Here is a 26,265-nt window from a genome sequence, read left to right as displayed (position 1 = left end):
GTTATTGCCTGGCCACCATTATAAAAGTTTACAAGAGTACAGCAGAACAGCTCCTACTAACAGCTGATCATTTACCTGCCATCAATAATCCTTTAAACCTAAAAGGAGAACAAAGTCTGAAAGAAAGAAAGCTCATTTATACAGAACCGGACAAAAGTGTGACATATTTGTCATATTTTCATTTAGTGCTGCAGCTAACAATTTTTTTTTGCAAATCCCTTAATCTGTCGATTATTTTTTCGATTAATAATAGAATAACCAAAGGTTCCCTTAGGAAGATTTTTTTCCACAAATAAACCAGGTCAAACTTAAACTGTTCCACTTGAAGAGTTCTGGATAGAAATCAGGCAAAAAATGTTTTTTCATCTTAAATGCAGAATTTTTATGTATTTGGTTTTTTTACCATGTTGATATAACTACTGATCTAAATGGGTTCCCCTGTCAGCTAAAGGCATGGTTTAGAGTCACTATACTGCAGTTAACGATTAATTACTTAATTAGTTGACGATTATTTCAATAATCGATCAATCATGATTAATCCGACTGTTTCAGCCACATTTTTTATTTATTAATTTGCTGCCTTGTTCATCAATTGCAACTCCAGCACAGGCAGATAATGTGATTGACTGAATTAGTAACACCTAATTATGACTTCCAACTTAAATTTTAATATTTTGCTCTGTATCATTGAAAGGCCTACATTTCTTTACCGTATATATTTAATGTATTGGTAAAGAGCTTTTGGGAATCTGTTAGTGGCTTCCCAATCAGCAGCACAGTACATTTATATATTGGGCGGCTGTTTTGCCATTACCAGTTATTGTCTAAAATCTTATCTTTGTACTCATATTGTGGATAAAATATTTAGAACACATTTCCGAGAACTGAGGAAAGTCTAAAACTGAAATATGGAAGGAACATTTTGACTTAAAACAAACTTGATTGTTTTGATCTTACTCCAAGTCAAAATGTTGCTTCCAAAGATGCAATTTATGAAATTTATGAAACCATAAATTAAATTGAACATTTCTAAATTTCCAAATGAATATCATAAGACCATTTTTATAAGACATTCTATTTCATTTGAAAGGTTTGACTAAATTGATGACAAAAAAAATCTTGAAATAAAACAATTAAAAAAGCATTTTCCATTAAAACAAGTTGATTTTTTTTTTTTCTGATCACATTATGAGTGAAATGTTGATTGCAAAGAATAAATCCTCAGTCAGCAGACTTTAATTGACATTCAACAAAAATGTTTTAAATTAAACAAACTTGGAAATCTTCATTATGTTAAGATCTTTATGCAAATTCAAACATTGAACTGACTTCACAGATACCTGTAAAACATTCTTAAAGTAATCAAAAACAATGACAGAAATTTAAATCCTGCTTAATGTCACATTTTATCTACCCATAGAAATGTGTTACTTGTTTCCCCATCTATTGTTAGTGATTAAATTTGAAGTTCCTAATCATTAATACAGAAAGAAAGAGCTAAAAGATCTAGAAAATTCAAAATAAATTTAATTCAGCATTGGTTTTTAAAGCAGATAAGTAGATATCAAACGCTTTATCAACAAAGAGCTATGCAGGCATTACAGTCGACACAGGCATCCATCCTCGGTAAAGAATAGAAAGATGCAGAAAAATCAGTAAAAGGCAACCCTTAACTGCGCTTGGTCTGGGCAAGGAATCCAAGGCTGGAGCAAAGACGTAAGACAAGTGAGACTGGAGAGCCAAATCAAGATAATTTATTTTTGGTGACATTTCATACAGTTTCTACAATTGTGTCTCAAACACTTGGTTGATCGATTACTACATTGCCTGTTGCCACCCCAACCCTAATCAAACAGAAACACAACCCAAATAATATGTCAGAGGGGGAAAGCAGGTTCTGTAGGTATTTGCAAGCCTGTCGACATCAACCATATGCTTCTAAAAATTATTTCACATTACTTATGAGTACGATTCTTTTTAAAAACATGTTAGTGCATTTCTTGAATTATACTAAATCACTAGCTGCTCATACCCAATGAGGAAAAAATATATATAATTATAGCCCCAGTGATTGGATACTCGTTCACTGCATTGACAGACCCAAAGGAAATGCATCAAGTATTTTTCCTTTCAGCTGACACTTTGATCAGTATACAAATGTCATATGCGTGATTTTTTTTTTGACAATACGATTTCACACAACTTTGGCGAAACCAGCCTACCAAGATTGGGAGAAAAGCTTTGTGCATTAAAATTAAAATAAATAAATTCATAAAGCAACACATACAGTGAGTCAAGCTTCATATTCTAAGCAAACCTGTTTTTTTTTTTTTTTTTTCAAAATAAAAAAAAAGGGAAAAAAATAAAATGGAGAAACAAACCTGCAAACTCACCCTAAAGCACAAAAACAATCCGATAGATACAGGTCTGTCAAAAGCCTCTCGTCAAATTTAGTACTAGAAATAATTACATTCTCCCACACATCTCTAGTGGAGGGTTATAACAATATAGCATAGGCAACTATACCTCTACAGCTTCTCAAAAAAAAAAAAAAAAAAAAAAAAAAAAATCCAGTTTCACTGATCCAAAAATCCCCCCCCCAAGCTAATGCATTTAGCCTATCTCAATAAAAATCAGAAACGTTATCCTAGAACTATGATCGCAGGCAGCTGGCACATAGCATGAGGAAAAGTTTCTCATTTTCCACAACTTCGCTGCCAGATATTTTGTAGCTATCAACCTTAACAGCACTCCTTAGCCTCTTTTCTTAAAACTTTGTCACCATTAGGAACAATTCACAGATATAAGCTTAACCTGAATATCCTGTGATAATGTAGAAAAGCCTAACGTCACTTGAACCAACAGGCACACTTAACAGTCAAATCTTACCATCGACATATAGATTCTCTACCCCCCAAAAACAAAAAAACAGAGATGTAAACAGAGAACCTGACTGATTAACAATGCAGTTCTGAATCCACTGCAGTGGATAGATCAACAAATGGTTCTGATTAACAAAATAACATGAAAAACTTTGGACCAGGTTCATGACCACCCCCCCTCCTAAAACCTCTATTTCAGTTTCAAACAAAATCACACAGGTGACCGAGGTGTACAGGAACAGTTTCTGAAACCGATAATGACTCAGATTCATAACACCACTGTTTAACACAGTTTCGTTAATTTACAAATAGAAGACTCCGTCTTTTTTTTCTGGACAACGATTCAGGATCTCTGCTGGAAAAATCAAGTTATCCATTTCATAAAAATTGGTGCAACTGCAGCACTTCAATCATTTTGCCTGACAATCAATGCACACGTAGACATCGTTCGACCCTTCAGTCATACTTGCGAACCTAAGCACACGGGGAAAAACGAAAACTGATGTCTCTTTGCGTGTTAGTGATATCTTTGTACATGTATGACATATATGCATGTTTTCCTCTTAGTGCACATTGTTCTTGCAGACCAACATCTATTTAAAAAAAAAAAAAAAAAAAAAAAAAATAGGTAGAGGGCCGTTTAATGTGGCCCAGCATCCCACCTTCCCCCAAGCAGAGCATAAGCACAGCCTCCTGATAAATCGCACTGATATGGTGTTAAGCGTAACGCTGGAGGCCAAAGCGAGAGCCAGGTCCCTTTTAGAACCACTTCTAAGAGTTCATCAGGCGTCACTCTGCCCTCAAGTCCTGGATGTTAGTCGTTTTAAAAGCTTTTCATTGGACAGTCTCCGCTCAGGGAGGGGGGAAGGTGGCTACCATAAAGTTGTTGCTTTTTATTTTATTTATCTTTATATAGTTTTATATATATATTTATATATATATCTCCATGTATATATATTCATACATATTTTTTCTAGTCATATCAAGTTTTTACTTTGGCGAAACTGGTGGTATATTCTGCTCTTTGCCAGTGTGTCTGTAGCCTCCCTGAGGGGAGCCTCTTCGAGCCGGGGGCGGGCGCCGTTGGTCCCGGAACTTGAGCCCCCCCGGGCCTCTGGGCCCGTTGCTGCGATGGTAACCTTGAGAGTCACGTTCACGCGGCGGTCGGCTCTCCTTGCATTCCCATCCCCCCTCCTTGTCGTGGCCTCTCTCCTGCTTATCTCCTGGGCTGCTGCTGCTGCTGGAGGCCAGCTCCTCGGCCTTGTTCACGCGCAGCTCACGTAATGGTTGGCCAGACGCTGCGGCAGAGGGAGCCTGGGCAGGGGCTGCTGGGGGAGGGTCTTTGGGTGGCCGTTGGCACACTTCGGCGTAGCTGAGTTTACGGGGTTCCTGAAGAAAGGTAGATTACCAAAAAATATATATCTTATGTTTAAGACCTGAGTGACTGAAAGTAATTGTTCATTTAGTGTTAAAGTACTACTTCAGTGATGTAATATAACCCAAAAATCTATTTCATTCTGCAGGACACTTATGTAATAGAGCAACACAAAGTAAATACCGCTGTCAGAAAAACCATGATGCTTCATGTATTAAAGCTAGCTGATGCTGCAGGGTGTTTCACTTTATTTTGTGTTATTTTTTGGTTTAATATCAGCATAAAAAAATGTGAGCATGAAGAAATGAAAACTATATATATATATATATATATATATATATATATATATATATATATATATATATATATATATATATATATATATATATATATATATATACACTATATTGCCAAAAGTATTTGCTCACCCATCCAAATTATTGGAATCAGGTGTTCCAATCACTTCCATGGCCACAGGTGTATAAATTCAAGCACCTAGGCATGCAGACTGTTTTTACAAACATTTGTGAAAGAATGGGTCGCTCTCAGGAGCTCAGTGAATTCCAGCGTGGAACTGTGATAGGATGCCACCTGTGCAACAAATCCAGTCGTGAAATTTCCTCGCTCCTAAATATTCCACAGTCAACTGTCAGCTGTATTATAAGAAAATGGAAGTGTTTGGGAACGACAGCAACTCAGCCACGAAGTGGTAGGCCACGTAAACTGACGGAGCGGGGTCAGCGGATGCTGACGCGCATAGTGCGAAGAGGTCGCCAACTTTCTGCAGAGTCAATCACTACAGACCTCCAAACTTCATGTGGCCTTCAGATTAGCTCAAGAACAGTGCGCAGAGAGCTTCATGGAATGGGTTTCCATGGTCGAGCAGCTGCATCCAAGCCATACATCACCAAGTGCAATGCAAAGCGTCGGATGCGGTGGTGTAAAGCACGCCGCCACTGGACTCTAGAGCAGTGGAGACGCGTTCTCTGGAGTGACGAATCGCGCTTCTCCATCTGGCAATCTGATGGACGGGTCTGGGTTTGGCGGTTGCCAGGAGAACGGTACTTGTCTGACTGCATTGTGCCAAGTGTAAAGTTTGTTGGAGGGGGGATTATGGTGTGGGGTTGTTTTTCAGGAGCTGGGCTTGGCCCCTTAGTTCCAGTGAAAGGAACTCTGAATGCTTCAGCATACCAAGACATTTTGGACAATTCCATGCTCCCAACTTTGTGGGAACAGTTTGGAGCTGGCCCCTTCCTCTTCCAACATGACTGTGCACCAGTGCACAAAGCAAGGTCCATAAAGACATGGATGACAGAGTCTGGTGTGGATGAACTTGACTGGCCTGCACAGAGTCCTGACCTCAACCCGATAGAACACCTTTGGGATGAATTAGAGCGGAGACTGAGAGCCAGGCCTTCTCGTCCAACATCAGTGTGCGACCTCACAAATGCGCTTCTGGAAGAATGGTCAAAAATTCCCATAAACACACTCCTAAACCTTGTGGACAGCCTTCCCAGAAGAGTTGAAGCTGTTCTAGCTGCAAAGGGTGGACCGACGTCATATTGAACCCTATGGATTAGGAACGGGATGTCACTTAAGCTCATATGTGAGTCAAGGCAGGTGAGCAAATACTTTTGGCAATATAGTGTATATATATTTAAATTGGGCAAAATCTCTCAAGTTTCAAGTATGATAGGGTAATAAATGTCAATATGTTCAACTTGTGCAAAATAAGCATTTTAGAAATTTTTACCCATCTTATAAAGGGAGATAAATTATCTTGAAAACCATTTCTTGTTACCTTCCACTTGAAAAGGTATATTGAAGCACAAGGTTTTAATGTTTGAACAAAAAGGTTCAAGGGGTATGAATACGTCTGCAAACCATTCTTCAGCTTCAGAGCTTATAATCAGAATGTTCATTGGAAAATAATGTTCTGAACTAAAGGCAGGAAAGAGTAGGAAACAAAAACAAAACAAAAAAACAACGAACCTGCAAATTTCATATAAAACAGAAAGTTCCCCCCCATTGTCTCCCTGATGCAAAAAATCTAATAACCAGGAATAAAATCAAGTTTGCAGTAAAAAAGCAGATCTCCATGTACCTGTGTTGGTGTGGAAATAGTGGCTGTAGAGGGGGCTGGTGTGCTGGTGGTCCCAGCTGTGGAAGCAGCAGATGGCTGAGGTCGTGAGCAAGACGTAGGCTGTGAGGAAGAGGAGTTCAAAGTAGTTTGAACCGGTGTACGCTGAGTTGCTTTGGACACTGGGGGTTTGGCCCGCTCGACTCTCTTCTCTTGAGGAGTTATACTGTGAGAATAAACATTTTGAGTATCAGCTCACAGAGAGAAACAGTAAATATATCGGGGAAACAAAAAACAAAACAGATCATCATACCGGGAAGCCAGAGAACCAAGTGGTTGTGAAGTGGATTTTGGGGTGGTCAGAGCAGGACTTGAGACAGCCACAGCATCCTCACTGGGATGGGTTTGGGCTGATCCTGGACTAACAGTGGTTTCTTTACTGGTCTGCTCCGTCTGTAAGATGCAAAAATGCGTTTAAATTACAACTCTGAAAACTCACGGAGTTCTATTAATTGTAAATAAAATAACTCTTACCTTGTACAAACCTCGCACTACATCAGACATTCGGTTTTCTAGCACAGGCTCTCCCTGCGTGCTGACCACACAGCCAGGAAGAGGCGGGAAGTTGTTGGCAGCCAAGTCAAACTTGGAAGGAGAAACCTTCACGTCGGCTAAAGGGACAGGCCTCTGGAATGATAATGGAGAAAGCAGTCGAATAATGAAGCTATGGCTGAAAATCTAAACAAACCGAAGCACTACGGCAATCAGGCTTAACCATTTACCGCGTTCCGCTCATCTTCTCGCCTTCTTCGTGTTCCTCTGTAGGTTGTGCTCCGTCTGCAAAGCACATAATTAAACTGTTAGCATTAAGCGTCAAACAATAAGTTTATCCCTTCATTTACACATATAGGTTGGAAGAAAAGTACAATATAAAAAGTGCAAGCAAATAATTGGGTAAATTATTTAGTACAGGAACTTTCAGTCAAGATCTGATGTCAAATATCACAGAGATAGCTAGAAGGTGACAGAGCAGTCTTTTCTGTTTCCCCAGAAACAAAACAGAGTTTCTTTTAATTTGTACTATTCTTTAGTTGTTTTTTTTTTTCTTTAAATCATCTACCAACTTGAAAAATCCAATTTTGTAACCCTTAGTCTAATCGCAGCTTTTATTAATTTACAAACAAATCCAGTTGGTTGTCTTCTGAACACCCACCCTTCTAAGGTCTATAAACTGACAAAACAAATTTAAACTTATTTTCTCTGTTCTAATAAAAAAAAAAAAAACTTACATTTCTCTTGATTTAAATATACTGAAAGCCCCCTGAGTCTCAATAGTAATGGCATTGTGTTTAGCAAACCGTTTATGTCCTTTTACAATCCTAAAGTCCACCAATGTACGACGGAGTATTAGGGCCACACATGAAGAGAAAAAATATTTTTGCCATGAGGAGTTTAATCTCGACGTGTCGACAATAAAGTTGAAATTAGTTCAAGAGAGCCAACCGCTGCACAGGTTACATGCACAGAATCCAGAATCAGACATGCCTTGTGTAGATGATTTGGTCAAATTGTACTTTCTGTGATGATTATACAGTTGCAGCACGTCAAAGACTACCTTCACTCTTAAAACGCAGACTGCAGCTGTGGAACGCGGTTGCTCTTTTCTCCAAACTTTGGAATGTCGAGATTAAAGTCGCCACGATATATCAACTTTATTCTCGAAATGGCGAGTTTAAAGTCGACAGGGCGAGTTTAAAGTCGACACGTCGAGATTAAACTCGTCATGGCAAAAATATTTTTTCTCTTCATGTGTGGCCCTAATACTCCGTCGTACCAATGCCTATAAGTGGCAATTTAGAATATTTCTAACAGAGTAAAGAGGCAGTGTTTTTAACGAATAAAGCCACATAAAGAAATCTGGACAAAGTCACCAGCTTTCCAAAGGAACTCGGAGCAGTTCAGGTCATTACAATTCTATAAACATTAAATTAAGTCCAGTTTAAATGTCATCAGAGATCCTCCACCATGGGGCTAGAGAGAGCCGCATTGCATTGTGGGACTCTCTAGTAGGGCTGGGCGATAATTCAATAACGATATATATCGATCGATAGACGTGTGGCGCAATAGAAAAAAAGAGGGTCGATAAAAGTTCGATAAAGAAACACAGTTTTCCTTCCTTCTCATTGTAGCCTAGCATGTAGGTTTATGCTAGTCACTGCTTCCTCCCAACCAATCACAATCGCGGACGCAGGCATGCTGTCACCAAGCACCGCCCTCTCAAACCACAACACAGAGCACATGAAGATGTCGCAGCAAGGAGAGGCGGAGGAAATTGTTCCAAAGAAGGGTTTTTGTAGTTCGGCAGTCTGGCAGTATTTCGGTCATGGCAAGTCGGACCAAAAACAAACCACAGTCATCTGGAAAATGTGTCGGGAACCAGTGAAAACGAAGTCTGATAACACAACCAACTTTTTTTTTTTTTATCATCTCAGCCGCTCACAGCCGCAGGAGTACGAGCTGTGTAGGCCCCGGCGCGGCTCTCCTCCGAGGAATCTTCGGAAAAAAAATATATATTTTCAGTTCTGGGCAGTTTCCCACGTAGTTCTAACAATTGAGATAAAAATGCTGAGGGGCCAGAAACTTCAAAGTAATACCTCAGGTTAAAGCAGGAAACGGCGGCGGCGGTGGGGGGGCATTTATTTATTTGTTATATTTATTTTGGTCACTTTTCTGGTCACTTTAGTTTATTCTTTGCCAGTATTTAATAACATAACCCAGGTCTCTTAAGTTATTTTTCTTTAAAACAATTCTGTTATGGTTAAAAAAAGTTGGTTACATAAAGATTTAATTCGAAGTCTGTGTTTGTGTTTTTTATTAAAATTAAATCATTTAGCAATATTATAAAAAGTCCAGGCAGAGCTGCACATAAAATATGGTTTCAAATCTTTTCAATAATTATCGATATCGATCAATATGCATTTTTTTTTATCGATAAGCTTTTTTTCTATATCGCCCAGCCCTACTCTCTAGCATCTGTTTGCCGTTATCAGTTGCACCTTGAACGCTGCTTCTGTTATTTTATCCGTTTGTATTAAAAAAAAAGTTAAAAACATTGAGCAAACATGCTGTGTCCTTAACACTAGATGTCCCAGAGATTTTCAGTTTTCCTGCAAGCCCCCCTCCCCTCTGCAAGTTTGTGTATTCACTCTGCCTTGCTAACTGTCCCTATTGTAATGCAAATAACCTGTGATATGACCAGCCCTTCTACATTAAGACTGGATAAAGGCTGAAACAAACTGGCATCAAGACCATGTTCCAAGCACTTTTCAGTACCTGCCCCTGCAACATCATACCTTTTTGCAGGAATATATTTATATGTCATATCTAAATCTTTTATTTAGGCAAACCTATTGAACAACCAGATATCATAGTGGTCCTAGTTCCTGAGCTGAGAACAAGTCATAACCATGCTTTTCCAACAAGGCAAGGCAGAGCCTATTTCTATTGTCCATTCACCAACAGACTCATTTATATTGCAAAGCTCACTATATGAAAGAAAGAATAATTGTATTTTGTCTTGTCTCGCCTTTTTATGTCATTCAAAATTTAATCTTAGAGAATGACAAACAGTATGCCTTTAGTATTGGAGTAACATTTATGACACACAAGGAACAGCCCTAGTCTCTTCATCTCACAATGCTGTCTCATGTTCTTCCTTTATTGCCTTTTCTTGAATAAAAATGTTACGAAGTTCATTTGCAAGTAGCAGAATTAACTTTGGTGGACTCTCTTTGGTCCCTATGCACGGCTTGTACAACACATGCTCGTCTGTTGCAGCCAAGCTTGTACACCAAGCGAAGCCAAGCTTGAAATCTCAATAACTCTGAGTCGATCTGTTGGGCCTATTTATTCTGGGAGCTGGACTTCCCACCCACAACCTTTACATTTCCCCTTGCCGCCAGATTGGAATTTGAGCTGGAAACCGGTTTCAAGAGCAAAACCGTCTTTCCGCTGGAAATCGCGAGCGGATGATGTTTGCTTGTTTGCCCTCTAGTAAATAGGGCAGATGGTCATTGTTGTATAAATATTCTTGTCAGCTGATGGAGATATTTTCATTGTACAGATCAGTTATCGTCTGATCACTGCGCTGGTGGCCCCGCTGTCTGAAATCATTCCGGTGTTGGCGACACTGATGACGTAGACCTAGTTATATTATATGTACTGCAAAAAGGGGCACCGAACCTTGGACGGAAACAGCTGCTCATCCACAGTAACATGCTGTCCTGGACTGTAGGACGACACACAGTTCTGAACAAACTGCATACAGATGTCAGAAATTGCTGCAAATTTGTCATTGTGTATGCGTTCCTTGCGGGTGTCCTTGTTGTCAAAACGAAGGTACCGTCTTATTTAAAAAAACGGTTATGAGGCATTATGGGTTTGATATCTGCGTTTCCGAATTTATTGGCCCACATGTGTCTCATGGGACCAATGTAACCCATGGCAGCCCTTCGAAAAAGGGTTGCGAGGAAAGCCATCAGCTCATAGACACTCATCTGCCAGCTGGGGTTTGTTCTGCGGGCCTCGTGGACTGTGCAGTCTCTGATGGTCATCTACATGTTCAGATCCAACAAACACAGGAAGCTGCAAAGGTGAGTTGTGATTTTGCGCTTGGCAGAAGCTGTTGGCCCTCTAGATCCATTGAAGGCAGTCTGTGGGGTTTCAGGAACAGAAAAGTCTCCAACTTTCCAGTGGGACCAAACAGTGCCATCTTTCGCCTTCTCTGTGGATCCAGGCATTGTGCCAACATCGGCAGTTTTTTGTTTTTTGCAAGGAGGGGGGTTGCCGCGCACTGTGTCTTCCTCTTCATCTGACGTAGCCTCAGTGTTTGAACTGTCCCGCTCAATCATATAATTGACCACTCGGCCCCTGGTGCGTCTTTGGAGGGGAGGATTTGCTGGTGCAAAAGCAGTCGCATTCTCATCAGAATCATCCTCTTCACTTGGAGAATCGGTTGCTCTGTTTTCATTTTGAAATGCTAAGTCTCCAACAGATCCACCATCAGATTCGTAGTCTGGCATGCTCTGAAGCATAGCTTAAGCCTCCTGAGCGTTCATCCTTCTTGGTAGCCTTGGTTGTGCCATGGTGAATTCCGGGTGAATTCTGAGTCTGTGTGCTGTGCCTGCTCTATTTATCTCCACAGAAATTCTGTAAATTACTCAACTCCTTGAAAAAGCTCATTTAGAACACAAAGGGAGGCAACTTTAACCAAGAAACCCCAGCACACTAGCTGAAGTCACCAAACCACATTCCTACATTTGCATTTGATTTGAAAATGGAGCACCAGAGGAGAGCCGTTAACACCTTTGGGGGGATACTTGATAAAAACTAGGTGCAGACTAAAGTCTGCACTTTGGGACTTCTAGTGTTAACAGTAAAAAAAAAAAACTTATCAGCAGTAGTCCAAGTTTACCTTCCACGTCCAGCGATGCTGCTGTCATCACTAGGATCCAAAGATGACGAAGAAGAGGAGAGCTGCGAGAAGGCTGAAGTAATGTCAGCAGTTGTCTGATTGGGGTTAGTGGTGATGGGGGCTCCAACACCGACAATAGGCGGCTGTGGGCTGCGCAGTGCAGCCAGACTCTCCAGTGAAACAGGTGTTATTGAGCCTGCAGTCACCTCACTCGTCCTGACTTGGGGCTTTACATGGTTTCTGCTCCAGAAGAAATTGAAATACAGTTTAGTTAACATGGATAACAAATGGCAGATTCCAAATGAACACACACAGTGATAATTACTAGGTGTTTTGCAGTTCTGCTTCCAATTCTCAAGATTTAGACAACATTCAGGAACTTTGAAATTCACAAAAGTCAGCCTACAACAGCCCTATCTGAACTAAAGCATTTCCAGTGCTAGTTCAGCTCTGATCCTAAAGTCAGTCGTAGTTTAATTTTTCTCAACAAGTGTAAAGGATTAATCCCCTGCAGTGAGACATATTTAATGTGAAACTCTTTTCAGTATTTAAAGAGTGCGAGAGCACCTGCCCAAAAGTAAAACGTGGTGGTGGTAGCATCTTGCTGTAATTTACAAATGGAGAGAAATATATCAAAACCTGTTAGAGACTGCAACAGACCAGAGATATGGTTAGTTTAACTCCAGATTGACTGGAGAAAAACCTTTTGAAAGTTAAATAAAGATAATACATTTTAAAAATTGCACTTAACTAGTACTGAAATCACTTTGGTGAAAATACATCACATACAGAAAACAGCAACATGCAATTGATTTCAAAGCAAACAATGGCTCCAACAACCCAAACATAAGTCGCATCCTTTACAACAACATAGGCAAGCAGGCAGGTTTGTCTGGGCTACATCTGTCAACGTGATTGGCTGAAGGAGTAAAGACTGCAACCAATCACAGACTCGCCAAGTAGAGCCGACATAACCCGAGTGAAACAGAGCTTAAGTTGAAGTATTTTCTATATGGTTCATATTTAATTCTATATTGAGTCAACCCTCAGATCTCATAATCTGAACGCTCATTGGGATGGGAGTGAAGCGTCTGACTCTGGAAAGTAAGAGAATAGTAGAGAGAGAAAATAGAAAGAAAAGAAAGAGGACCAGAAGCCATTTAACTGCATCCCATATTTTCCCTCTATGCGCATCATGATCTCATCATCGGGTTGAAATGATTCCTCAGCTGCTCCTGACTGCATCAACTCTGTCAGCTCTCGCACATGATATTTGGTCAATGATGAAAACAACAATAAAATAATAAAAAATGAGTTAGTGTAAAATGGAGTTAATAACTGATGTTACACATATTGATGCAGAGGATGTGTTTGGCGCCTAAAGTTCATGAATGGCATTAACTGGTAATCAAATTTAAGAGGAACATTTTTTTTATCTATATAAATGGCACCAAACATCATCACAGAAATGAGGAGGACAAATGATCAAAATAAACATATTTGATGATTAAAGGGTGTGGTCCTGTTAGGGCTGCAGCACTATGGTAAAACATGAAGGCAGTGATGAAGCTCATAAAGTATAACATGGAGGTACCTGAAGGCATTTATTACATTCTTTCTTGAGTACAGAGGGACACTGTGAGGACAGTAAGAAAGAGGGAAGTGAGAAGCATTTCCCTGTCGGGTTATATTTTCTTCAGACAACACTGCATTGCAGATGATCTAATTTCAACAGTCTAACTCAGCATGCCAACAACAACACAAGTGGTTAAAGCTACAGTTTAATTCTAGTACGATCATGAAAACAGAAGGCTGAGATTTAAGTAAACCTTAAAAACACAGCACAGCATAAAACAAAAACACCTGAAGAACCCAAACTAAACCTGCTTACCGGTTTCTGTTGAATGGGCGAGTTAGGTTAAGAGCAGTGGAGCCAGCTTTGTAGTGTCCTGCAGAGCCAAATCCATTTACAAAGCTGCTGTTAGGAAAAGGTGCCTGCAGGGAGGGAAAAAGCGGCTTTTACTGATCTAGTTTCATGCAGCAATTTTCTTTATTTACTCTGCAACACTTCAAGAATGTCAGAGGGAGGCTTTGAAGCTCATATTTAAGCTGAAATTTACTTCATTTTAAATCCCAATATACACACACAATATTGGATGCAACAGATACTAGGCTATTGAGCAATGATTCACCATCCTTCATGCATTCGGGAATATCCTAATGATAGAAAAGAAAACAAGGGTGAGCTGTACTTAGTTTTAATACAACCTAATGTTTTTCTTACATGCATTTTGCTCTTAGAGACTCCAGCAATTGCTTGAACATCGTAGGCAATTAATCCAAACTAGGAAAATGCTTTGTACTAAAATTTTTGTGTACAGATACATTTTCTTTAAAGCAGTGGTCTCAAATCAACATCTTTGATAATACGGTCTATTAAGCTGTTATTTTACCAGGTGGTGTTGAAGCATCTAAAATGGTCCAGGAGTTTCCTTTAAGAACAAAGACCAAGAACGGATCACTGCTTTAAAGCAGAAAAAAATCCAATTATCCATTTGGTCCCAATTTTAATCAATTGTGCCAAATAGACCTTTTAGCATACAAAAAGGGTCACAGTTTTACAATGTTTGTGACCAGAGATCTAACGTTTTCAACAGTTATTATCCACAACATGATCAGCCCATGTAGAAAGTGGAGAGTTCAACTATGAATTATACCCAACATATGGAAGATTAAAAATGCATTTTTTTATGTAAAAGTAAACATTTTTCAGGGGGAAATATTCAACGTCACACAGCTCAAGTTTTGTAAAACTTACAGTTTGAACACATATCTCCAGAAAATAGAAGACCTTAGCTATTAAATCAGATGCATCATAAACATCTGGGATTTGGATATGCAATAGTTTTGTGCAAAAGTTCCAAAAAGGTGGGAGCAAACCGGTTAAAAAAGTGGATGAAATAACACATTCAAACTTACAGATGGTCATCATTAGACTCTCTGACCGTGATGTTTTCAGCTCTTAAATGGCAATGAAGTAGAAACTGTTTCATTACAAGAATCTTAAGGTCTATTTAAGACACAGAATCTGAGTACAAGAGACGACTTCCCTGACTATGAATAATAAAGCTGTTAAGCAGCATTTTTTGTTTTACACACGGTTCAGTTTTAACAATTTTAAAGAACTGCCAACCGTCGGTCTCATCCCTGTTTTTCCATAGTACACCAGAGCCTTAACACCAAGAATGCATTAAAATTATTGTTTAATATACTACCTAAAATCACCTTTAAATGTTATACACAAAAATACTGATCACAATTATAAAAGCAGCACCAGCTGAAATAAGGAAATCTCTTTGTAACATAAATATATGTTTACCGTGATTTAGTCAAACTACATGTAGTCTGTTAAGAGGAAGTTGCTCCTTACCAGAGGAGTTTCAAAATAAGGTGTGGGTGAAGGGGTCCAGGTAGGAGGTACAATGCCGTAGACTGGGTACTGCTGCTGGGGGTAGACGTGCTGCATGTAGAGTGGAGAGCTGTACTGGGATTGGTTCTGGGACTGCTGAGCGTATAAGCTGCTGTCCATGCTACGGTAACCATTCTTTGCAAAGAATGTGTTTATGGCCTTTATCCTTGCCTGTTGGGAGAATAAAGAGCAATTAAACAACTGAGGTTTCCCAAAGCGCTACCTGTGAAACATTGTGTTTAACTTACCATAATGGGTTTTCCCTGAAATGTTTTGACTTCTTCCCTTAAGTACCTGTATGCCTGGAAGAGCGATTCAACAGTCACCTAAGGAGCTGCATTTTGAACGGTCAGCAACAGAGGAGAAAAGAGTGTAAACAGATGTACCTGCTGAGCATCTGTGTCCGATTGGAATGTGATGTACCAGTTGTTGTTGTGTGCAAACTCAACACTTATCACCTTTGGACAATTGTCGTTTTTAAACAACGACTCAACTTCCTGTGGAGTTGAAGCAAAATAGTCTGCTTTAAAATCTACTGCTTCTATCAACGACTAAAATATGTGCGAACGATGGCTGTACCTCAACAGGTGTAGTTTCAGGCACCTCTCTCAGGATGATGATGCATCGTTTGTGGTTGGGTCGCACTTTTTCCCCTTTTTCATCAACTTGTACCATTGGAGAAGCTAACGGCATGACATGCATATAAATAGAGATTCCTCACAAATTCACCAACAATCATCCTGACACTTTTACTTACATCTCAACACATCCAGGATGAGCTCCATGTCCGTGGTGAGGACCTTTATGCCCTCCATGCTGGCTATAGTCCAAATGGGGACAAACTGGTCGCTGTCCATCTGGGACATGAGGTATAAATCCTTGGATAGATTTTCTCTGAAACAAAATTATAAATTCATGCAGGTGAGTTCCAAGTTGTTGTTCTTTTTTTTTCTTTCTTCAAAAAACTAAAAGAGATGGGTCCCTTACCGATGAGCTTCACATTCAGAGGTTTTAGAAAATGTAGTTTAGAAAAATCATTATTTTGGACAAGGTTCCTACACTTCCTATTTCTTTTAATGAGATACCAGAGGAAGCCTGAGAGTGACTAGTTACTGGAATTATGTGTAAACAAATCTAGTACCTCCCCCTTGTTACTCCACAGATTTTATTCACTTTTTAAAATATTTTCAGTAATAAAAGCATGTCATGGTGTAGCTACTAAGGCCTTCATGCAGGCCATAACTAAAGGAAGTTGAATAGGGTTGTTTATTTCACTTCTCTATATTTACATGTTTAAATCCTACCTTGAGAAATAAAACTCCAGTTCTTTTTTCAGAGACTCTCGTAGGTTTTCAGAGGAGACTTGCTCTTCAGTTTTGGAATCTAAAGGGGAACGAAATCAAAAAATCAAAGTAAGAAAAATGATTAAAAGCCAAACCTTTGGTTCAATAAACTAAGACATGCCTCAAACAGCTGTCTTTCCTATTAATCTTGTCTCCATTAAATGTGGTTCTGGCACCTGTAAATCTAGTTTATTAAAGATAGAAAAAAAATGAGAAACTGTGTTTTAATGGCCTCTTATGTGGTTTAAAGCTGTTTAAAATACAAGACTTAATTTTATCACAGTGAATTGAGGAGCAACATACTCAGTGTTCATACAAAAAGAAAATGTATGCATTACTGAAATGACTAAATAATGATAAAAAAAAAAATAACTTATTAGAATGATACTTTCTCAAGGTCTAGTTTTAATGAAATGCTGTTCAGTTATTTAGCAACCTATATGTATGTATGTATGTATATATATATATATATATATATATATATATATATATGTGTATATATATATATATATATATATATATATATATATATATATATATATATATATATATAAAAGTTAGTGTAACATCGAAGGAATTAAAATTAAAAAAAAAATTGGTTTGGAGATTTTAAATTTGTACGCATCCAGTGTAACCCAGCCTTTACAGAGGGCCAAATCCCTCTAAACCGAAATTACAATGGCACCTGCATTCAAGCTAACTCAGCATGTGTCTCCTACATGAGCAAAAAAACAAAAAGCAACCATCATACGACACAAGCCACTGGACACACTGGCTCAAGGAAGCAGGGCTACAGATGTCCTTTCTGATTCTGATTGAAACTGCACAAACCAAAGAAGAATTACATTCTTCATTCAGGGCTAACATATAAATTAATTCTCTATTAGACTTGCTGTATGTGAAATTGATTACAACTTTCTGAAAAATCTATGGTATGGCAGGGTACTTCACTTCTCTATAATGTCCAGTTCAGGTTTCTAAGAGTCAATAAAGATAGATGTTGACAAGGTAGATTAGGAACTGATTAAAGGGTTAGGTGTGGTTGTATATGAATGAACTGTAAAGGTCCGAACCGCCAGTCAAACACTGGATGTGTTCAAAGACTGAAAGAAATTTTGCTGCAGGCAAGCTAGGGATAAACTTTTAATAATAAAACTAATTTTAAAAGGTTTTCTTTAATTAAAAAATCCTATTTCTAATGCACTGGGAAGAGGCATCTCCTTAGCTGCAGCGTGCATGTGAGGTAACGACTGACCAGAGCTCCCCGTCGTGGACTCTGCAGGGGAAAAGCCCAGCTCTTGAGGGTCCATTCCATTTACTGCTATCTCAGCTGTTGCTGTGGAGCTGCTGTCACCCAGGGTGGTAAATCCCACAGTGTACTGCTTACAACCAGCTGATGGAGTCTCTGAATAACCTGTTCAAAACACAGGAACAAAGTTGGGTTGCGAAAATTAGTCAAATATTTATGAATTCTTTTTTACATTGTTCTGATCTCAGGACTGATTTGCCTTATGTCATTTTTATGTTGATGTATTAAACACTTACTGATGTCTGAGGGAGGCCAATGAGGACTGGTAACAGCCTCGCTGGGGGCCACGGGGATCTCCTGCCACACCTTGGCATTTGGGTTCAAACCAGCACTGTTCGAGGTAACCTTAAAAAAACAAAAACAAAAAAAAAGATCAGGTAAGCTCAAATCAAAACAAGAATAAAGAGTCTAATATTTGGGTTCTGGCAAAAAGGAGTATTGCAAAATACGCTTAAGGATTATAAGGAACATGGAATCCAAGTTCCAGGTAAAGTGATCACTTCCAGAGGTTTTTCATTCTAGGTCAACTTTTTAGCAGTCTGCCACAGTAGCCATCTCAAAATCTGTATTCTTGCTTAAAATAACTGCAAAAAATTCTCCATAAGTAAAAGCAACAAGACAGATGCAAACTCAATCTCATGGGTTTGTCATAGGTTTTTCAATAAAACCCATGAGTTAAGATTAATACTTATTTTAAATTGAAAGAAAACGTACCATCTGTAAGAGCCTAAATGTAGTAGCCTGGGTGCCAGTCCGAACTTAGTCCCGCCCACAAGGTTTGAGTTCGGGGAAGTTCGGTCTGGCTCTGCTCCATAGTAGCGCGAGTATTAAAGCCCACTGTCAGGCGATCCAATCAAATTGTCAGGGCGGGCTTTATACAATGATGGACAGATGATCAAGAGTAACGTTATCAACCACGTGACCAAAGCGCGCTTGGGTGACAACAATAATGGCTGCGGCTGGAGAGTTTGGGTGAGTAGATTCTGCTATTAGGTCTGTTCTAGAAGATATCGACAGCAAATTAATTTTAAAAGAGGAACAGAGAAACGCGATCAAGTCTCATCTTCTTATTCTAGGCGTGCAACTGCACGCTTTGATTTTTGTGGACAACAACTATGCCTCGCTTAACATACGTCACGCACTCCGTTGCTCTTATTGGTTGTAGGTCTATCCAATTGAGTACAGAGGCATTTTTTTCCTGGTTCGTTCAAAACACGCCCCATAATCACAGCTCTATGGAGCAGTATCAGACTCATATTCTGACTAGAATTGAGTCGGACTACGTCAGGCAATAAATGTAGTTTATTTGAGTTAGAATATTTACTTTTTATTTTATTTAAGAATATGCAAATTCATTAGATAAATATTGTTTTTTTATTTTTTATTTAATGATCCAAAGGGATTTAGGATAAAAAAATGCTATTTTCATATGTTCAGTTAATTGATATTGTGAGTAAGATCTGACTTTTATTGTGACATTTAAAAACCCACCAAGGGGAGTGGTTTATCTTCATGCCAGGTGAGGAATGCAGTGGGAATCAGATGGAGATTGGAGCGCAATAGTTTTTTGACCTCACCCTTCCCCGGCTCCGTTGGACTTTAAAAGGACTTAATTTCATGGATGTATTTTATGTTTTCTGTAATGTTGCCTTAAGTTTTCAAGTAAACCGTTGAAATCAAGAAGTGGACTCATGGAATTATTTTCGGAGTGCTTTAGATACAAGGGAGTCTGACGAGCGTCAAGCTAAAGCTTCAATAAGGACAGCAAGAACCTACACCATCTATTGTCTTTATGCGCCGTGAATCCAAGGCATTGTGACACTGTTCACACTCAACTCTTACTTTACTCCAAACTCACAATACTCCACGTCATGCATTAAAACCAAGTAATGCTCGGCTCATTGTTAAATAATTGCTGGATACCTGAGAATATTGTGCAGTGCTTATCAAGCATTTACAGAAAACATAAAACCTGCAAAAAAGAAAAACACCTGTTCGGTGTACTTCTGATTGCCTTTCATTTCGACAGGTAAGGCGAGCAAAAGAAAACGGCAGCAATTTGCACAGCGGATGAAAGGCCCCACTACATCATCAAGCCTGCTGGTTGTCTGTTTCACTTCAACATAGCAGACCTTGATTTAACAGAGCGAGTCACAGTGCTTAATTTACTCTGAAAAGTCAAACAAAGCCAACAGAATCCCAAAGTACAACAGATCCTGCAGATATGATCCAATGTCATGAAGTCCAGAAACTATAGCTGGATAACAGCGGTCTAGAAAATATCAAGCAAAGTGTACAGATTGATCTGACGCGTGTTGCCGTTCTCTTACTGCAATCCCTGCATACAGGCGGGCGGTAGCACTCAGAAATCCAAGCGACAGCTCACTGAAGCCAGCCGAACAATGAGATTTCCCGTTGCAGTTTGTGCTAAATGGAAGTGAATATAAAGCGTGTTTTAGGTGGTAAAAACTGCAAAAAGCAGAATATAAAATCAAACATTTTTCACCAACAAGTCTGGAGATTTTTTATTTAATGTAGGTATTAATTGAAAAACTAACCACAGTTCAGAATATATTTTTGTGAGATGATCAGAGCGCTGACTTTTCCTTGTTCATGAAAAAAAACAACAACCTGTGAGGATAGATCACAGCATGGACGCAGTGACCATCTCCCAGATATCTCCTGGATTGGTTGATGTGCCATGTCAAACTGCAAAAATTCACATTCTCAAACTCTAGCATCAGATTTAAATCTGCTTGATGTGGATGATACCACAGAGACACAAGGTATTGAGCCAAGCAATCCAACATGTCGGATTTCCTTCATTGGTGATCGCAGTGGTCATCTCAGTTTATCAGGGGCTCTCAGAAGGGGATGACAGGGCAGAAATCAGCAGGAATCTTGCCGAGTGAACACTCAATTATACTTTCACAATAATAAAATTGCAACAACCCATGTAGTGAAATCTGTGTTTTATAGTTTTTATTATTTTTATATAGATTTAAACATCAGAAAGCTCAATGCATTTCAAATAAAAGAAATTCCTTGTAGGAAACCTAACAATTCCAAGACATACTGGGGCCTTACTTCCGCTCACATGTTTATTTTTTTAAGAATGCACCTTAAGGAGGTAACACCTAATCCACCAGGGGGTGTAATCTGTTGGTTGTTTTGGCTGCGACTGACAGAGCGACCAATCATGGGAAGCTTTCCCGATGTTAATCAAAAAACATTGGAACCAAAACAAACTAAAAAACATGATTTATTTACATTCATATCTTGTAACCCAAAACAAAGTTAATGTCAAATAATGATTTTGGACTAGACAGACAGACAGGGAACTCTGCTCTTTTTCCAGATTAAAAGTATTCTCCATTTCCTAATGCAGACAATAATAAACAATACCAGGATAAAAAGAGATGTGCAGTAAACTGTCAAACTAATGAGACAGAGCATGGAGACAAAATTCTAAAACATCCTTGTATAAAGTTTACTGGCAAAAAAAGATTTTGGGGGTAGTTGGAATTTAAAAGATCAAACCTAACTTTTGTTTTTTCCTCGCTCTGTGCTTACATTGATGCAAAGTTATTTTCATTTGACCCCATATGGCTTTAAATTAATCTTTTTCAGTCCTGTACTTTTATCTTAACTGCATAATACTAACGGTTTGAATGTGTTAAACACTTTCTTGTTCAGCATTTTTAAGAGAAGTCTTCAATTTGGCTAATTATTTGCATTTTTTTTTCTTTTGAAACGGACGAAATCCAAACCAGAAAGCAAAACTTAATACCCCTCTAATTGTTGCACTTCCTATACAATACATTAATCCAGGTTTGTGGTAGAGGCTGCATTTTCTCAAGTTTCCATTTTGCAGTGAAGGAACTCTGCTTTTTGTACCCAATATCTTTAAACTGCAGTCAAATGCAGCTTTGCCTTGGGTGTCGCTCATAGTGCTACACATTGACAAACAGGCACACTCAATCTCTCCTCACTTCTCTCACACAAGCAAGCAGCGCCTGCTCCTGTATCTGTTTTCACATAATAGTACAATACTATATCTGTACATGTGATTGGCCACATGGCCGCCATGCTTGCCAATGAAAACACAGTTCTGCTTTAAGCAAAGTTGAGGTTGAGCCCTGTAGACTAAGCAGCAAAAGAAAGAAAATAAAAAAATGCTGTTATTGTTCTGTTCTATACGAAGCACTGGCTGCATTTATAGAGTGAGTGGATATTAAATGTGCGACTTGATGGAGGTGAGGGGGATCCCATCTTGGTGGAGGCTTGAAGCTGCAGTAGACATTTCCTGCTTAGAGGTTGCAGCATCAAGGGTGTGCTAATCTTGAATGCCAATTTTAATTCTGCAGTATGGACACTGCACTGTTTTTAGTTAAGTTTAAACTCCTCCCATGCCTTCAAAACTTTGGCTACGTTCACACCACAGCCTGAAGTGACCCGATCCGATTTATTTTGCCCATATGCGACCTGTATCTGATCGTTTCATGGCAGTCTGAACAACACAGATCCGATTTTTTCCAATCCGACCCAGGCCACTTGGCTATGTGGTCCTGAATCCAATACGAATCTGATCTTTGCAAATGCGAACCTTTGTCTGAACGGCCAGGTTACATTCATCCGACCTGATCGCCATCAGTAACCAACATGGGTCATTATTCTGCTTCTTGCTACACAGGAGAGGCAAGAAGAACAAACACCATGGCAGACAATGATGCGGAGAGTAGTATTTTTTTTTTTACTATCTTGAAAAGATTGAGGTTTTAAGGTTTGGAAAGATCACTAGATGCACTCCAGCACAACATCAATATTTACTTCCGTTTTTGTATTTTATATACTCTAATAATCCCAGAGGGAAATTACTTCTCTGCATTTGTGGGGTTAAGGGTCTTGCTCAGGACGCAGAGTGGCAGTCTGTGGGAGTGGGGGATCGAACTCACAACCTCAACATTCAAAGCTCTATGCCCTAACCACTAGGCCGCCACTCCCATTGTTTGATTGGCCTAAAATTGGTGGTAGGATCCTATGACCACACGAAGATATCCGACTGGCAAAAATAAGAAAGTCTACTGTTAAAGCAGCATATTTTAGAGGTTGCCTCTTGGAAAACACAAGGACTCCACTCTGGGTGAACCCCCTTCATGATCAAGGTATCACCCCCGGTCAGGTAAGTATGACAGTTTGCAAAGGAGATCACATACAAGTGGCATATATTTGGAAATGTGAACGGCAATGCAACAAAATCGAATTTCACAAAAAAAAAAATCAGAATTGAGCATCAAGGCCTGCATTGTGAATGTAGCCTAAGTAGCATTTCCTGTGGTGCTTTTTGCCCCTCACCATCAGCAGCATAAACTACCCTAAGCAGACATAAGGGCAGTATACACACAATGCAGCCATACCAATAATGAACTTTTGAAAATATAATCAAAAACAAAAAATAAATTCTTCATAACAAGCCAGCAGGGGGGATGGGTGGCACTTGGTCTGCATACTGACTTGCTTGTAATATCAACAATGGTCAACTAGATGGGCCACAAGGACTATTGGAGACGCAGGAACTAGTGGGTGATATATTCTAAGCCTTCCCTTACCCTGAGTAACCAAGGTGACAAAAGGTCATAGTGTGTGTGTGGAACAACATTAAAGAGGGACCAGAGAAGGAAATGTCATCTTACCAAGGCAAACTTTAGGGTTGCAAAATTGACCAATTCCAATTAAACAAGTTAAACTTGCTTACATCTGTTTCAGTTAGCTAAAAAAATTATAATAAAATCACCAATCTGTGTTTAAATAGTATAATTTAGGGAGAAGTGGTGTATCAGCTTCTATAATTTCTTTGAATTTGTAATCCCTGTAACTACCACATGATGCTGGTTCCTCCAGCACCTTTGGCCGTCCACTGTGACAGCAGCACCTCGCTGTTAGCCGTGTTCCTCCTGTTGACGCAAAGGAGGAACACCCATCCCTCCAAAAATAATAATAATAAAAAAATCTGACTCCTTTGTCACTCACAACAGGGAAGGGCATTTATCAACTCTAAACATGGTCACAATGCATGCTTGTGTGTCGCAGGCCATAGACAACCTACAAGAGTCAGCTGACTGCGCAGCTAAGCTCAAACCATGTATTTACAGCGCTCTGCTAGGCTAGCTAGCACAGCGATTAGCCGGGATAATATTACAGCAGTTTAACCTGTAACTCGGTCAACAGTCGAAGCACCAATGAAGAATTAGTTGAATATGTGCTCCAGTCCTTCAAGTATTCCCTACCATTATTATATGGTTCCACCAAAATAAAAGTCACAAGCTAATTATTACTCAGCAAACTACTTATGAGTGCTGAACGGAGCGGCTCCGCTACAGTTAGCTAGCCGCATTGCTAACGTCCAAGTGTTAAACATTTGCATATGCTGGCTTGCACACATATGTTTAACCTGCAGCGTCTGTTTCATTAGAGACTTATGAAAGTTGCAATAACAAAAAGTTTTAAAAGAGAAATCGGAGGAAAAACAGACGTTTACACTATGCGCCACCTGCGTAACGTTGCTTGGTCGGGTTAATTTTAGCAGATAAATGTGACTTCTGCGCGAGCAGGTCTACGGTGTTATACAAGGGAGAAACACCCCCAAACTACCCATATAAAAAGTGCTCCAGAATTCACACAAATCCTTAAATATTAGCTTGGATGTAATATATTTAGTACACTACAAGATGAAATGATTATATATATATATATATATATATATATATATATATATATATATATATATATATATATATATATATATATATATATATATGATCGACTGGAATGAAAAGCCCCCCACTGTGTAAAAATAACACAAAATATATATATATATTCAAGTTAATTAGAAATGACAAAAACTGATCGGGCTATCATTCAATCAAATGTTCTTCTAAGAAGGGTGCGTTTTGTCAGAACCAAATCGAGTGAGCTCAAGTCTCTTAGCTAGCTAACTGAGAAGCTAAAGAAGGCCTCACTCACCATGCCGCCTGACCCTCCCTCGCTCCCCAGCGGAGCCTCGTCCTTCCCACCGCTCTTCGGTCCGGGATCAGCCTCCTCCTGCAGCAGCGGTGGCTCTCCGCTCTGGTCTGAACTCATCAGCCGCTCCTGACTCACTTCCACACCGTCGCGTTCTCCCGGCCCCCCGCCTGTCGCCGCCACCTACTTCCCGAACACCGGTTGTTTTGCAGTGAATCGAGCTCGTCTCCTGGTGAACTGGATGGGCCAGCAGCACACTCCAAGCTAGCAGGCTAGCGCGCTATGAATCAACGAAGCGGGCTAACAAGCTAGCTCAGTGAATTAGGTTCGTACGCTTGAATAAGAACAGTAGAAGCGACGCCAAAACATGACTCCTTCTATACCAGGGTCTCCGCTGGAGTTTTATCAGTTGGTAAACCCCTAAGCGACTTCGCAAGACGCATTCCTTATCGGGCAAGTGGAGCGGACACTGGGGACATGCACCTATCCTCAGCACACAGACCGCCGACGTCCCGGCTACCACCGCGAGTTCTCGTTGACCTTTGGAGAAACCGTTTTTTTTCTCTTCCGCTTCCTGTAGTTTTTTATTGTAGTTTTATCTTCATAACATAAACCCCGGAACTGAACGGGAACTCTCTTAACATTGGTATTGCAATACAACAAGAAAGTAAAAATTCTTAATAAATACGTGAAAAGCATGTTAAAAATGTAATGCTTAAATGTTTTGGCAAATATTATACTTAATGATAATTATATATTTCTTTTGAAAAAAAAAGGGTTAAAAATTCTTTAAAAACTACTGGCTTGATAACAATTACAGCACCAACTATAAACAATAGCAATTTAATAGCAATTTTCATTAATATATGGTGAAACTAGTGAATGAAATCTTTGTGGTAAACGTTGCAATACGCTTATGCACACATGCCATTCAGACAGCGAGCCCAACAACAGCCATGTCTCCCTCCGCCGCGGAAGGAGACATGGCTGTTGTTGGGCTCGCTGTCTGAATGACGGCGCGCACTGATACGAACAGAGAGAAAATAGGACCAATTGATAACGACGTGTGACTTTTTCCACTACAATGTTTTTGGGATGCGAAAATATCACTCTTTTGGACACATAATGTTTTGGGAAGAGAAAAGTTTTATTTCGCTGTTCCTAAAAACCTGCAGGACTACTTTCGGCTTGACCAAAACTGGACGATAACTCTGCTCACAGGACGCTGCCAGGGGTAAGTCAGTGTGATTGCATGCCGCTGGTGATCGGGATGCCATACAGATTCATGTCAAAAATACCGAACTATCCCTTTAA

The 26,265-nt window shown here is 39.5% G+C and overlaps 1 protein-coding gene and 1 pseudogene across 2 annotated transcripts; both read right to left on the bottom strand.

The window, feature by feature from the left end:
* Nucleotides 1–1,732: 1,732 nt before the first annotated feature.
* Nucleotides 1,733–25,486, bottom strand: LOC119782231 (la-related protein 4). Of its 2 annotated transcripts, XM_038283109.1 has the most exons (17): nt 24,955–25,486; nt 18,168–18,276; nt 17,878–18,036; nt 16,584–16,662; nt 16,037–16,173; nt 15,859–15,962; nt 15,666–15,776; nt 15,528–15,581; nt 15,241–15,450; nt 13,702–13,805; nt 13,405–13,446; nt 11,811–12,050; nt 7,120–7,174; nt 6,872–7,024; nt 6,651–6,790; nt 6,362–6,563; nt 1,733–4,271 (listed from the first exon to the last, which is right to left on the bottom strand). In XM_038283109.1, exons 1-17 carry the CDS (start codon nt 25,069–25,071, stop codon nt 3,873–3,875), a joined length of 2,415 nt encoding a protein of 804 aa, XP_038139037.1. In that variant the 5' UTR covers nt 25,072–25,486; the 3' UTR covers nt 1,733–3,872. The 2 variants fall into 2 exon arrangements, with proteins under 2 accessions (XP_038139037.1, XP_038139038.1); XM_038283110.1 differs by lacking the exon at nt 13,405–13,446.
* On the bottom strand, nt 22,973–23,121 carry LOC119782270 (annotated as a pseudogene).
* Nucleotides 25,487–26,265: the final 779 nt, after the last annotated feature.

Source organism: Cyprinodon tularosa, unplaced genomic scaffold, assembly GCF_016077235.1.
Source record: "Cyprinodon tularosa strain WSP-4 unplaced genomic scaffold, ASM1607723v1 ctg19, whole genome shotgun sequence".
NCBI classification, from domain to species: domain Eukaryota; kingdom Metazoa; phylum Chordata; class Actinopteri; order Cyprinodontiformes; family Cyprinodontidae; genus Cyprinodon; species Cyprinodon tularosa.
This window is presented reverse-complemented; position numbering and strand designations above follow the sequence as displayed.

Coding starts and splice junctions, on each gene's coding strand:
- LOC119782231 (XM_038283109.1), bottom strand. CDS start 25,071: ATGAGTTCAGACCAGAGCGGAGAGCCACCGCTGCTGCAGGAGGAGGCT. Junction 15,777..15,858: donor CTGAAACTACACCTGTTGAG/GTACAGCCATCG, acceptor TCAACTCCACAG/GAAGTTGAGTCGTTGTTTAA. Junction 15,582..15,665: donor CGGACACAGATGCTCAGCAG/GTACATCTGTTT, acceptor TCGCTCTTCCAG/GCATACAGGTACTTAAGGGA.